Source organism: Molossus molossus, unplaced genomic scaffold, assembly GCF_014108415.1.
Source record: "Molossus molossus isolate mMolMol1 unplaced genomic scaffold, mMolMol1.p scaffold_m16_p_7, whole genome shotgun sequence".
NCBI lineage: Eukaryota > Metazoa > Chordata > Mammalia > Chiroptera > Molossidae > Molossus > Molossus molossus.
This window is the reverse complement of record NW_023425401.1, coordinates 55509467-55523807: the sequence shown is the minus strand read 5'-3', so window position 1 is coordinate 55523807 and position 14341 is coordinate 55509467. Positions and strand designations below refer to the sequence as shown.

Sequence of the window (14341 nt, the reverse complement as noted above, 5' to 3'; positions counted from 1 at the left end):
CATAGAAAATACAATTCTATTATGAGATAATAATTTTACAGTTAAAGGAAGCAAGATTTTATTTATCACCATCCTATTTTAATGCATATAATTTAATTTTATGCTCTTTATTTCAGATTTATCATTGGCAGCTGAATTCTCTAATTTAAAAATTATTAGGTTTTTCTAAATAATTCTGACATGGTTTATCTATGACTAAATTAATATAAACATTTTCCCAATACAATTGACAATATGCTAAAACTTTTTCTCTGTAAATGATTATTATTTTTATAGATATAAATGTCACTAAGCACTAACCATGTGGTTTTGTTTTTTTTGTGTATGGGTTGTTTTTTTTTTTTTTCATTAATCCAATGTAAAAGCTCCGTTATTTATCTCATCTTAGAAGCATGCTGTGTAGGATTTGCATATATTGACCTCAAAATGCTCCATGTAAAATCCCAATTTTCTCAGGTTATGAGATAAATGAATACACAGTTAGTGGAAACAGGGGAGAGGACGAACCCATGAAAAATGCGTGGTTTTATATGTGGAACTGATAACTTTTTTTATAAGCCCCAATATATTTCATATGTGTAACATGCATACATAATTGGGTGGGTGTTGGGTTACACATGAAGTTTATTCTGCAGTACTAGGAGGCATAGCAGCCAGACCAGGCACCAGCAGTTTGCCTGCCAAAGATAACATGTGAGCTCGTTTTCATTGGCACCCCAGCTGCTTGCTGCCACTCTGTCCACCTCCCTGCCAGCTGGAAAGGCTGCACTGGCTGGCTGCCACAGTTCTTGATGGCCAGTATCATCCATCGCAGAGCCAGCAATAGTAGAGTTTGGCACAGCCCACCATCACCACTACCCTACACTCATGCTCCCCTGCCCCTGGCACAACAGACAAAAAAGAACCCCAGGCTTGACACATCTCTTCCAAAAGGTGCCTGGCCTTTTACAAAGAGGTGTTACAACTGGTGAATTTAAATGCCTCTCTCTAAACCAATAATATGAGATCTAAAATATTACTGGTATAACCCAAGAATGGACAGTTTTGCTAATGAGTAACATAAACTACATTAATTATATTCTTCCAGTTTCAAGTACTGAGGACAAGGATCCAAATTTATCTTAAGTAGATAACAATACACACTCCCAAACCTGGACAGTCTTTGGACCCCTCCTGTCTTTTTATAGACTAGCCAAAGGAAACAGTGAATGTTCACTTTCCTCAGACTCACCTCTGTGGAGGGGTGTGAAATATAAATATGGGCGCAGAATTGCTTTTTTTCAGATTTCACATTTTATTAACTCCCTTTCACATTAAAAAGGAAAATCGAGCTTTGAAATTATTTCTTTAGACATTCATTAATTTATTATATTCATTAAAATTATGCATTTCCCGTTTTATCCTGTGTGTTGTCTTTTGCTAATGGTGTGAATTGCTCACTGAAGTAAATGTCTACAGTAAATTTCACTCATGTCAGGTTTGTGCAGTTCTTCATGAGACTGGGATGTGGTAAAGGTGTTCCCGACCCCAGGAGCCAACCTGTGCTTCTGCAATATTCTCTCAATGGCGGCCTCTCATGGAGTCTCCTTCAAGAGTTCCTTTTCAGCAACTCCAGCAATGTGGGCAGGTACATCGCCCTGGAAATACCCATGAAAGCCCGTTCTGCTTCTACTCGCCTTCGCTGGTGGCAACCATCTGAAAATGGGCACTTCTACAGTCCCTGGGTTATCGACCAGGTCAGTCCCTTTAGGATTAGTTATTATAATTTTGTCACTTGAACTGAATGTGGCCTTAGCACTTAGTCCAAACCCCTAGTTCAATAGAGGAAGCCCAGGATGGACAGCTTAGTGACTTGCCCAAAGGCACACAGCTAGATTAGATATAGCATTTAGCTTCCTTTCATTTTCTTTTCCTTCAGTTGCTTGAGCCTATAAAAATAAACGACACAACAGAAGGCCCAGGTCCTGCTAAGAGAGAGGATTTGGCCATATGGATAGAGGGACTTTATCAAGTGCAATACAAGGTTGTAATTCTCCGAAAAGGAAAATGTGCAAATTAGCATTGGTACTACATGCAGTAACTCCCAAATTCTCTTTCCTAGACTTTGAAGAAAAAATAAATAAATCTTCCTAACATCTTATGAACAACTCTAAAGGATCTTCATACATAATAAAATGTGTATCAAATAGAACTCAAAGAACTTGTTAACAAACTGTAGAATCCATACAAAGAATTAAGCTGAAATGCCTTAGGGTACAACTGTCCTTAAATAGAAATTTTACATGAAAAATATTCACATGTAAGCAAATTATGCTTTCACAGTTTGGGTCCATGTAGTTTCCAAAGGCACAATTTGGCCATGAAGGCTGTGAACGGTTTTGTCAATCCTTTGATTTGTTTTCTGTAGTTTCTTGCCAGATGGGCAAGCAGACCACATAAACAAAAGCATTCTGAAAGTCCCCCTATCAGCTACACTATAATTCCAGTTCTGAGCAATCTGACAGCTAAAAACAAACAAAAAAGACTGTACTTTCTCATATCTTATAACCAAATTGAAAATTTGTGATTTTTTTTTTATTCATTTCAGATTCTTATTGGAGGAAATATTTCTGGTAATACAGTTTTGGAGGATGATTTCACAACTCTGGATAGTCGGAAATGGCTACTTCACCCTGGAGGCACCAAGATGCCTGTGTGTGGCTCTACCGGTGATGCCCTGGTCTTCATCGAAAAGGCTAGCACCCGTTATGTAGTCACCACAGACATTGCTGTGAATGAGGATTCATTTCTACAGATAGATTTTGCCGCCTCCTGCTCAGTCACAGACTCTTGCTATGGTAAGTATTCCATCTCCAGGTGGAGGGACAGATGTGTATAAATGGGCTTCTAAGGCTGCCTCTGTTAAAGGACTGTACTACACCTCTATAAATCAGTAAGTAAAACACAGGTGCACTTTGAGTCAAACCATAAATGCATTCTTGAAAAATGTATGTAAATTGAGTTTTCAAAGTTTATTTTTTAAATCATTTTTTATTTTTCAATTACAGTTCACATATAATACTATATTAGTTTCAGGTGTACACCCCTGTGATTAGACATTATGTAACTAAGTGATCATCCCAATAAATCTCATATCCATCTGATACCATACACAGTTATTAGAATATTATTGACTATACTCTACTTGCTGTACTTTATATCCCATGACTATTCTATGACAACCAATGTGTACTTCTTAATCTTTTCACCTTTTTTACCCATCCCCCAAAGCCCTCCCATCTAAGAAGCATCAAAATGTCCTCTGTATCTATGAGTCTGTCTCTGTTCTGCTTATTCGTTTATTTTGTTTATTTAGATTCAGCTGTTGATAGATATGTATTTATTGCCATTTTATTGTTCATATATTTTATCTTTTTTTTCTTCTTCTTGAAGAAGGCCCTTTAACATTTCTTGTAATACTGGTTTGGTGGTGATGAACTCCTTTAGCTTTTTCTTGTCTGGGAAGCTCTTTCTATGTCCTTTAATTCTAAATTATGGCCTTGCTGGGTAGAGTAATCTTGGTTGTAAGTCCTTGCTTTGCATATTTTTTGCCACTCCCTTCTGGCCTGCAATGTTTCTGTTGAGAAATCAGCTGACAGTCTTATAGGAGCTCTCTTGTAAGTAAGTAACTGCCTTTCTCTTGCTGCTTTTAAGATTCTCTCTTTGTCTTTAACCTTTTGCATTTTGATGATGATGTGTCTTGGTGTGGGCCTCTTGGGGTTCATCTTGTTTGGGACTCTCTGTGCTTCTTGGACTTGTATGTTTATTTCCTTCACCAAGTTAGGGAAGTGTTCTGTCATTATTGTTTCAAATAGATTTTCAATTTCTTGCTGTCTCTCTTCTCCTTCTGGCACCCCCATGATGCAAATGTTGGTACACTAGTAGTTGTTCCAGAGGCTCCTTACACTGTCTTCATTTTTTAGGATTCTTTTTTCTTTTTGCTATTCTGACTGGGATTTTTGGTGGGTGTTTTTTTTTGTTGTTGTTGTTGTTGTTGTTTTGCTTCCTTATATTCCAAGTCACTGATTTAATACTGAGCTTTATCTATTCTACTGTTACGTCCCTATAAATTATTCTTCATTTCAGTTAGTGTATCCTTCATTTCTGACTGGTTCTTTTATATGGTTTCCATGTCCTTTTTTATGCTTACTATCTCTTTGTTGAAGTTCTCATTAAGTTCACTGAGCATCCTTGTAATCAGTGTTTTGAACTCTTCATCTAGTACATTACTTGTCTCTATTTTGTTTAGTTCTTTTTCCGGAGTTATTTTTTTAATTTTTGTTTGTTTGTGTTCCATTTGGGACATGTCTTTGTCTCCTCATTTTGGCAACCTCCTTGTGTTTGTTTCTATGTATTAGGTAGAGCTACTACGTCTCCCTGGCTTGGTAGAGTGGCCTTATGTAGTAGGTGTTCTGTAGGGTCCAGTGGTACAACCTCCCTGATCAACCAAGCTGGGCACTCCAGGTGTTCCCCCTCCCCAATGTGGGCTGTCTATACCCTCCTGTTATAGTTGAGCCTTGATTGCCATTTCTGTTGACACATCAGTGGGAGGAATATTCCTAGGCCAGTCTGCTGCAATCTGGCTGTGGCCACCATGGAGGATCAGCTGTGCAGGGGTACACCTACCCCATAGAGCAGGATTTACTTTAGTGGGGCTCTGGTTCCAATGAATCCACCCCTTGAGTGTGTTGCTTATGGATGTGGTTCAGTGGTACTTAGATGTGGTCTGAAGCTGTCCACTGAGTGGGCTGGCTCTGGGGCCTCCCAGAGGTGCAAGTGAAGGTCAGCTGCTGCCTGTGTTCTGTCCGAGATCACCCAACATAAACAACAAAGTGATTGGCAAATGACTACTACTTGTGCTGGGTTTGGAGGTGCCCAAATGAGGCCAAGCTGTGAACCAAGGCCCACTGCCACTAATGTCGAACCTGGGGCTCTTAGCAAGAGGTATGGGGACGGCTGAGGCCAGATGCTGCTTTTTTGAGAGATTTTCTGAAAGTCTGAAATGAGCTAACACAGTCCATTCCTATGGATAAACCACTGGAAACAGCTTGAGTGGACTCACAAATTTGTTGGGGTTGGGTCTCAGGAAATCACCAGGGCGGGATGAACAATATGAGCCTGGGTAATAGGTGCTTGCTGCCATCTCTGTGTTTGGGGGGCAGGGGTTCAGAAATGGAACAATGGCTTCTGCTAGCACTTTTGTCTGACAGAAAGCTGCCCCGCCCTCCCCAGCTCTGGCCCTGATTTTAGACAATTTAGTTATTCTTCATATGTCCCTGGTTCTGTTCAAGCTGCTGCCCCAGCGCTGGAGTTCAGAGGGAGTGAATCCAAGTAAGTCTATGCAAGGACCCTTTAAAAGGAACTGCCTGGGACTCCAGATGCCCTCCATCTCCCTCAGTCTCAATCCCTGCTGGTTTTTAAAGCCATAAGTTGTGGGAAATTCTCTTCCTGGCACTGCAACCCTAGGCTGGGGAGCCTGGTAAGAAACTGGGACCCCTTGCTCCTCATGGGGGACCTCTGCAGTCCAAGTAACTCTCCAATTTTAATCCACCACATGTGGGTGTGGGCCCACCTGTTGTGCATCTCTGCTCCCCACCCCTACAAATCTTGGTGTAAGTTCTTTTTTAAATCTCTAGTTGGAGGATTTCCGTTCAGCTAGATTTCAGGTGGTTCTGAACGATGGTTGATCTGTAGTTTAGTTGTAATTTTGATGTCTAGAAGTTTATATTTTAAAGCATAAGAATGTGAGCTTAACCCTGGCCGGTTTGGCTCAGCGGTTACAGCGTTGGCCTGCGGTCCAGAGAGACCCGGGTTTGGTTCCCGCTAAGGGCATGTACCTCGGTTGCAGTTTGTCCCCGGTCCTGGTTGGGCAGTGTGGGAGGCAGCCACTTGATGTGTCCCTTTCACATCAATGTTTCTCTCTCTCTCCTTCCTATTCTATCTAAACAGAAAAATGTCCTCCAGTGAGGATTAAAAAAAAAAAAGAATGTGAGCTTATTTGAAAGCATATATATATAGACTTCTTTTATATATAAATAATAACCCAACTTTATCATTTTTGTAAATCCAGATTTTTTTTTTTTTGTATCAGGTTTATGGAATAACAACAACAACAACAAAAATGCCAGCATAAACAATAGGATTTATACCTAAATTTGTATATTCAGGGGTTTTATCATTGGACTTTAGATCAGCCCTGTTATTATCTCTTTTCCATGTCCCCAGGAATGATAAAATGTTGTTCTCATTAGCCTTTTACTTTCTGCCATAATGGGTCATAGCATATGCTAAGCCAGCCTCACTGTGACCAGTGTGACCACTTTGCCTCCTCTCGGTTGTGCATGTGCATACTCGCACTCACACATACTTTGCACACACTCGGGAACCTATCTCAGGAGAAATAAAAACTGACATTGTTGCATACTTGGACTCTTCACCAGAACTTTCAGACTTGTCAGGGTTCTGGGGGCCTCCTGGTCTTTCACAATCCTATGTCCCTCTTCTTCCAAGAGATTCAAACTGCCATGCTCACAAGCACCTGGTTCTGTTTTAGATTCTGGGGGATGCCAAAATCTGAGGAATTTGGTTACTTCTAAGGTCCTTCAGAATCCTGATTTTTCATATTTAATTAGTTTGAACTTAATGCACATATTTAGGGGTAATCCCAGAAGTACATCTTCTACCTCAGATTCAGTCAATTAGCCAACACTAAACTAGACAGTAGGAGTGGCACTTGGAAAAGTATAAGATACACACCCTGTCCTTAGTAGGTACAGCTTAGTCAAGGGGATAATTCAAAAAGTTAGAGTCTAATAAATGACTAAGTGAAATGCTCCGTGAAATGGTACTGATGCAAAATGTAATGAGAGTTCGGAGGAGACAAAGATAACCAATCGATGGTCAATCCAAGGAGTTTGGTAAGATTTCAGAAGGGAGCTAAGTATCAAGTGGCATTGATTGTTGGAGTGGGTTTGAAGGGTGAATGGAGAGGAGTGAACACCCCATGCTGTCTGGCATTATAAGCAAAGAAGCAAAGGTGAGTGTTCTCCTGTTCTATGGAGGAAACTCCTGAACAGGTAATATTTGTATCTAATGGAGGGGAGCAGAGTGCTGAAATTGAAAATAGAAAAGGACTTTAAGGTCCAGGTACCTACTCCCTCATTAGCAAAAGAGATAATGAGTACTCAAGGTAGGTTATGACATGGTTGGCCCAAGCAGCACCAGGACCAAAACTCTGCCCTATGAGCTCAGCCACGTGGGCTTCCTACTGTAGGATGGTGCAACTTCTTGAGAGAGGCTGAACGGAATGATAAAATCAGAGGAAAGTGGATATCAGAGGATAAGCACAATGGCAACACAGTGCCTTCCAAAGCAGCCACCAGAATGTGTGCTTGACCAGGGTCATGAGAGGGCACAGTACAGAGGAGTGCCAGGGTACAGACCAGGAGATTAGCCCAGGAGCTGGGTAGGGAAGAATTCCAGTGAAGAGGCCTCAGTAGTAATCTCTGTGGGAAGCATTGAGGACCTGCTCTGTGGGGCAGGAAAAGAAAAGGAATGCATAAATTGATACAAAACAATGCAAACAACAAGGAAAGAAGCGACAGATCTCAAAACTACATGACAGGTTGAACAGAGAGAGTAAAGGAGACAGAAGAGTAGTTTTTAAAATAACTTCTAAATTTTGAACATAGAAAACTAGTGCAGAATTTGGTCATTGATAGAATTTAGTGGTTAAAAGGTGTTTGTTTATGAGGGGAAATGATGAGTGTTTCTTTAGTTTGGGTAAAAGTAGTTTTGAGTGGAGATACTCTTTAGTGAGGAGGACTTTCAATATGGAAAACAAAAATTTTGTCTATATTGTGCATGACAATATGCTAGTATCCAGCACCATACCAAGCTGGATGAACATTTGTTGAATGAATAATATCAATTTCAAGACGTAAAATTGGGCACAAAGGTAATAGTTGAAGCCCTAAGAATATATATGCCAACGAGAAGACCAGAAATGGAGTCTGGAAGAATGTCCATAGCTGGATTAGTTAGCACAGGAGTCAGAGGGAAAGTAAGACAGTTCATTTAGAATAATGTCTCCCCAAAGAAAAGAATATTTCAAGAATCAGGAAGTGATCAATAATATCCAATGCCATGGGGAAGACACATACAATGAAGACTGAGACCTCAGGGTAGTGAGTGATCCCACGCTGGCTATACCTGAGAATCCCCTGGGGAGCTTTAAAGCTCCTGACACCTTGGCCATACCCCAGAAGAGTGAAATCATAATCCTTGAGGGTAGGACCCTGGCATCAGTAGTTTCTAAAGGTACCCACCTGATTTCACTGTGCGGCCAAGATTGAGAATCACAGCCCTAGACAAAGTAATTTCAGTAGGGAGGTGGGGGTTTAAACAGCTTGTAAAGCCTTAAGAAAGGAATAGAGAGAGTCAAATGTGAAATAGGGAGTATAAGTTGAATGTTTCAGAAGAAGAGAAAGGAAATAAATACCTTTCCAAAGTTCCCACAGCAGACTGTGTTTTGGAACAAATTACATGGCTTTCAGCTACCCATGCCTTTCTGATTTCCCAGTATATCCCATTACACAGCAAAGTGTCTAAGATGTATTTATGTCATATGTTTATGTAGTATATATTTTATAGCTATTAGATTAAATCATAAATATATATATAAATTATAACTATTATGACTATTGCTTTAACTATATTGAAGCGATAGCTATGTTATGGTTGTTCTGAAAGTTGCTCAGTGTAAGGAATAATTCAGTAAAATTTACTTATGTTTCATTTGAGTATATCCTCTTAAAAGAAAATTTATTTTAATATGGAAAGTTAGAAAATAATAACTAGTAATGTACAGAGAGAAAAATCAAACCAGGAAACATCTCAAACTAGGAACATTGTATGGGGCAAATATCAAATTGGCATTTGATTGAAATGAAAACGTAAGTAATTATGGTTCCTGGGACTGTAGACATGTATTTTTATTCAGAATAATGCTTCCTATTTCAGCTATTGAATTAGAATACTCAGTAGATCTTGGATTATCATGGCACCCATTGGTAAGGGACTGTCTTCCCACCAATGTCGAATGCAGTCGCTATCACCTGCAGCGGATCCTGGTGTCAGACTCTTTCAACAAGTGGACCAGAATCACTCTGCCTCTTCCTCCTTACACCAGGTATGGATGCTTCTGCATGTACTGAACCCAATGTAATATAATTTGGCATGCCAGATTTCAGCACAGCAAGTTTAAATAAGATACATGAGATTTTGTTACTTGTTGATAGTATTGCCATGCATGAATTATTAAGTCAATCTTAGTAAGTAACACAGAAATCAGTTTTTGTGGTGACATTGTTCTGTCTTTTCCCAAAATTCAGGTGGCTTTTATTGACTTTTAACTCTAATATTTTTAAAGAATGGCATATGCAAGAAACCAGTGGCTGGGTCAGTGAGCTCCAACTTAATTCAGTATACTAAGAACAAGTTTTAAATTTAAAACAGGCACATTGGATACAAAATAGATTTAAATAGACTCTGTTTTCTGTTCGTCAGACTACAGTAAATATAGCAGTGAGTGGTATCATATTAAATGGGATATTTTCTATTGTAAATGTGTTAAAATTAGTGTCTGATTTGAAATTTTACTTTAAACAGTATCTTGAAAATTATCACCTGGAGCATTTTTTATGTGAAAAACAATTGTAAATGCTTTATTTATTGTGTCTATAAGAAATGATGGTGGCTTTGCTTTAGAGGGATAGTAAAAAGATAAATGAAAAAAAAAAAATGATGGTGGCTTAATAAAATTGCCTGGTAAATGCAAATAAGAAGTTAAGTCTGAATTATCTGTGTACTTGCAACTCTTTGAGTAAAGCAGAATTCACTTTGCCTAGTGGAATAGTGCTACATGACTCTCTTTTCTCCACCCAAATAGGTGCTAATCATAGGAAAGTTTTTAAATCTGTATAGGAATTGCTGTTCCCTCCAAGAAAATGGTAATCGGTTGTTGTCCTCACAAAAGAAGCAAAGCAATCAATGCAGTTTGTGGAACAGCAGTTATGAATAAATCTTCCTGGAACATGACCATAAAATTCAGCCATTCATCTAGGGCATAACTTTTCTTAGGATTATCAAAAATGGGATAGTTTCAGTTACTAACAGCCCAGGGCTGCTCTACAATTGCTGGCTTGGAGGTATAAGACTATATTAACTGTCAGCACAGTTGCCAAGTTTAAATGAGATACGTGAGATTTTGTTGCTCATTAAAGGTATTGCCATGCATGAATTATTAAGGTGATCTTAATAAGTAAAATAGAAAAATAAACCTCCATTAAGGCAGCAGTCTTTTAAGTCTTTATGCATTCTGTGAATTATTACCCAGCTACTTGGTAGCATTTTGCAAATAAGCAACATTCTAAGATTTGTCTAGCTAGTTATTATCCCCTTACGAATTTTACTCAAGGAAAGTGATTATTCTTTATCTTTTAATCGTCTCTTATACATACCCACAAGAATTCTAAACCTTTCAAATGATATTTGAAAAATTTGATAGGCATTCATTTTCTCTTGCTATTGTATTGAAAATGTGCAGTTCATTTATTATACTACCCTCAAAGCTCACATTGCACAATAGCTTTAAAGTCAACACTGCCTTTTGGATAAGTCAGCAAGATCCTTTAGATAATTCAGAAAGAAACATGTATGGATGGAACTCAAGCCAGACCCACTTCTTATCATGCTCTTCTACATGCCAAAGATTAGAACAGTGCACCTGGCTCACAGTACGTTTTCTCCAACACAAATTAACATATCTATACTATATCTGCTCTTATATCCACTCACTTTTTTTTTTGTTAATCTAAGTCACGTGAGGATATTTTTTCATTGATTTCTTTTTTTTTTTAGAGAGAGAGAGGAAGAGATGGAGAGAGTAGGGAGAGAGAGAGAGAGAAACGTCAATATGAGAGAGACCCATTGATTGGTTGCCTTCCATACACGCCCCAACCGGGCTGGGGAATGGAACCTGCAACCTAGGTACGTGCCCTTGACCAGGAATCAAACCCCACAACCCTTCTCTGCGTGCACTGACACTCCAACCACTGAGCACCACCGGTCAGGGCTCCACTCACTTTTTAAACATGGTATTTCCTTGCTTTGAGTTGAACTTACTACCTCAATATCTGCAAAGTATTGAAGCATCAATGTTTATGTTGTCCCCCAAGACAGAATTGAGAATTTTAGTTTGTAGCTCTTTCCTATGAACAAACAATCTGACAACATAAAGCTATGTGCTAAATAGGGTGTGACAAAATGCCAGGTGCAGGTCTCTCCACTCACTAACTTGCAACCACAAGCTAGGATCCCAGTATTATTGGTACAGTGGTGGTAAGTCAACTGAGGTTTGTTGTCCACATCAAACCATTAACTAAACTGAAATGGCCAGTAGTCATCAGTAGTGATTATTCGACCATTTAGTCATTCATTAAATATTTTTGAAGTGCTTAATTATGTGTTACTTCCATATGAGGTGCTGAACTTATTCCTGCCTCAAAGAGCTTTTAGTCCAGTGGGAGGGGGAAACCCTCAGTAATCACAGAAGTAAATATAAAATTCAGCTGTGATAAGAGATGGAGAACAATTGCATGATGCTAAGATATTATCTATCATCGGGAGATTTGCCTTGGTCAAGAAAGTCAAGGGATGCTTGACAAAGAGTAATTGAGTTAAGATATGAAGGATGCATAGGAGTTAAGTAGGTGAAGAGTAAGGGGCAGTGAGTTGCATGCAAGGATAACAGCCTATAGTAGGAGGAAGTGGGTATTTGAGATGCTGAAAGAATAAAAAAGAGAGAGAGTGGAGTGAGGTGTGAAAGGTGAGACCATGAAGATCATTATAGGTTGGACTAAAGATTTGCGGATTTGTTAATATGAACAATGAAAAGCCTGCTAAAGTGCTTGGGAATAGGAAGACATGATCAGATTTGCATTCAAAAAAGCTTATTCTAACTGGAGAACAAATTTGGGGGGATAAGAGTAGATGCAAGGAGACAAAGAGACAGGGCTAGTAGCTTGGACTAAGGTGCAGCACCCATGAACAAAGTGGAGAAATTCAAGAGAAATGGAGGCAATAAAATTGACTGAGCTTAATGATGAAATGGACATGGAAGGGTAAGGGAAAGGACAATGCTAAAGATGGCCCTTCTTTCTGACTTGTGAAACCAAGGGCATGCTGGTGCTTTTCACTGGGAAGGGAACACTGAGACTAAACACAGGACACATCACACTCTGCTCCAAACATTGTTATATTAAAACCTAAATAGATTGGGATGAATGAAATCATAGTGTGTGTTCCTCCCCTTATACACCGGTTAAGTTAGATCTTCCTGGAAGAAAAAAGAACTTAATGGAAAGCACAGTGCTTTAGTGGAGGGCTCCAGCTTTTTAGCACAGCAAGCTTTTAAGCAAGACATTTCATGTCCCTAAGCTTCAGTTTCCATATCTGAAAAGTAGAGATACTTTTAGCATAAGAAAATTGAGTAAATGTGCATGGACGTGTGGACATTGTAAACATTTATTAAAATGTAAATCATTTTTATTTTTATAAGTTAACCACTTATCACACTTGTTTACTTGTATAGTTAACCACATAATCACCCAAGTTTATTATCAGACTAAAACTTCAGTCAGATTAAGAAGTCTTCCTAAATTAGCTTAACCAAAGTGAGCCCATGGTAACAGTAGGACTCTATGTTAAGTTCCTGCCCTGTAGGAGGTTACAATATGATTGGGGAAAATGAGAAGTATACCCAATCAACAACTTAAAAATAATACCTGCTGTATGTAATTTAGAGATTCATCAAGGAATGACTAGAAATGCTGTAGGTGTTAAGAAAAGGAAGGCAGTGTTCAATACCAGAGTTCAAGAGGGTTTTATGGAAGAGATGGGTCCTCAAAGGATGGCTAAGGAGGGTAAGGAGAACATTCTAAATTAGGGAAACCGTGTGAACAGGGTACATGAGCCTGGTGGAGTACAGGAGTTCCTGACAGAAGCAGACGGCTATGGAAAATTGTTTGTTGCAGTTGGGTTAACTTATAGCAAGTTTGAAGCAAAGCAAAGGAGTTTAGACTTGCAGGAAAAATGAACTATGGTGGGTTTCAAGCTGAGAATATTATTCTAAGAAGAAAAAATTGAGAGAACAGAGAGACTTGAGTAAGAGGGAAGTGGCAAAAGCATTGTGATAATGACTATACATGAAATAACAAGGGTCTGTGCTACAGCTAATGTGGAGGGGATATGGCACATAGTATAGGACATTTCAAAAAAAGAACTTATAAAACTCAGTAACTGTTTCTTCTCCATTACACACATCAAAAGATGACTCTAGTGTTTGAAACCAGAGCAAGTGATGAGAAGAAAAGGGAAGAGAGTTAAGGTAGATTCCAGCAGGGACAATATGGCAAATCAGTTGATGCTGAATTAAATCAATGACAGGGAATGCAAATGCAAACATCCACTTGACAGAGATACAAAGATTGGAGACAAGGAAAGACAATAAGCTTTGGAGGCATGAGCATAGAGATAATCGGCAATGCTGTAAAATTGCATCAGCTCTCCATAGGGGAACTTAAAAAGAAAAGAAAGAGTTCCTAAATTTAATAGCAGAATGAGTGGGGGTGACTGTTAAAGGAATCAGGAGGATGCAGTCTTGGGAGTAGAAGAAGAATCAGAATAACACAATATTTAAAAGTCAAGTGAGAAGAGAGTGTTATCAGTGACAAATGCTACAGAGAATCATGAAGAAAAATGTTTCACAATAAATTTACTAAATATTTTTTCAATAAGGAAAAATAATCAGTGACCTTCAAAAGTACAGTTTCAGTAAGATACAGAAAGTAAATACAGCATGTCTGGCCCCAGAGCCCATGGGCTTAATTACTCTGTTAGTACTACATCTTTATTGCTTTCATAAGGGATGTGGTCTAGGAGACATAGGAAGGGAGAATGCTAGCAGTTCTTGAGAGAGAATGAAGAAGATGCCAAAATCAATTTCAGAGCCCCTAACTTGAATCTGCCTCCTCTTCTTTACTAAACCCAGACTAAAAATAACAGGTGGCTCAAGTGGCATGAGTTCTTGAAATGTCACCTGAGAACCAGGGTGAGTCAGTGGAAGGGCAGGTAACTCAAATCCACCCAGAAAGGTAGAGGGGAGAGCTGCCACTGGAAGGCTCAGGTGTGACGTGGCTATTTTAAGTCCCAGTTTGAAGATGATCCATTCCCTTCTACTATC

At 39.1% G+C, this 14341-nt stretch overlaps 1 protein-coding gene across 2 annotated transcripts in view; it reads left to right on the top strand.

Annotated features, from left to right (window-relative positions):
* RELN (reelin) overlaps positions 1-14341 on the top strand; it is a 576569-nt gene that overhangs the window by 499634 nt on the left and 62594 nt on the right. For both annotated transcript variants that reach the window (XM_036246852.1, XM_036246851.1), the window contains exons 44-46: positions 1478-1736; positions 2588-2837; positions 9061-9229. In XM_036246852.1, coding sequence (XP_036102745.1) covers positions 1478-1736; positions 2588-2837; positions 9061-9229 — 678 coding nt within the window. The remainder of the gene's footprint in view (positions 1-1477; positions 1737-2587; positions 2838-9060; positions 9230-14341) is intronic.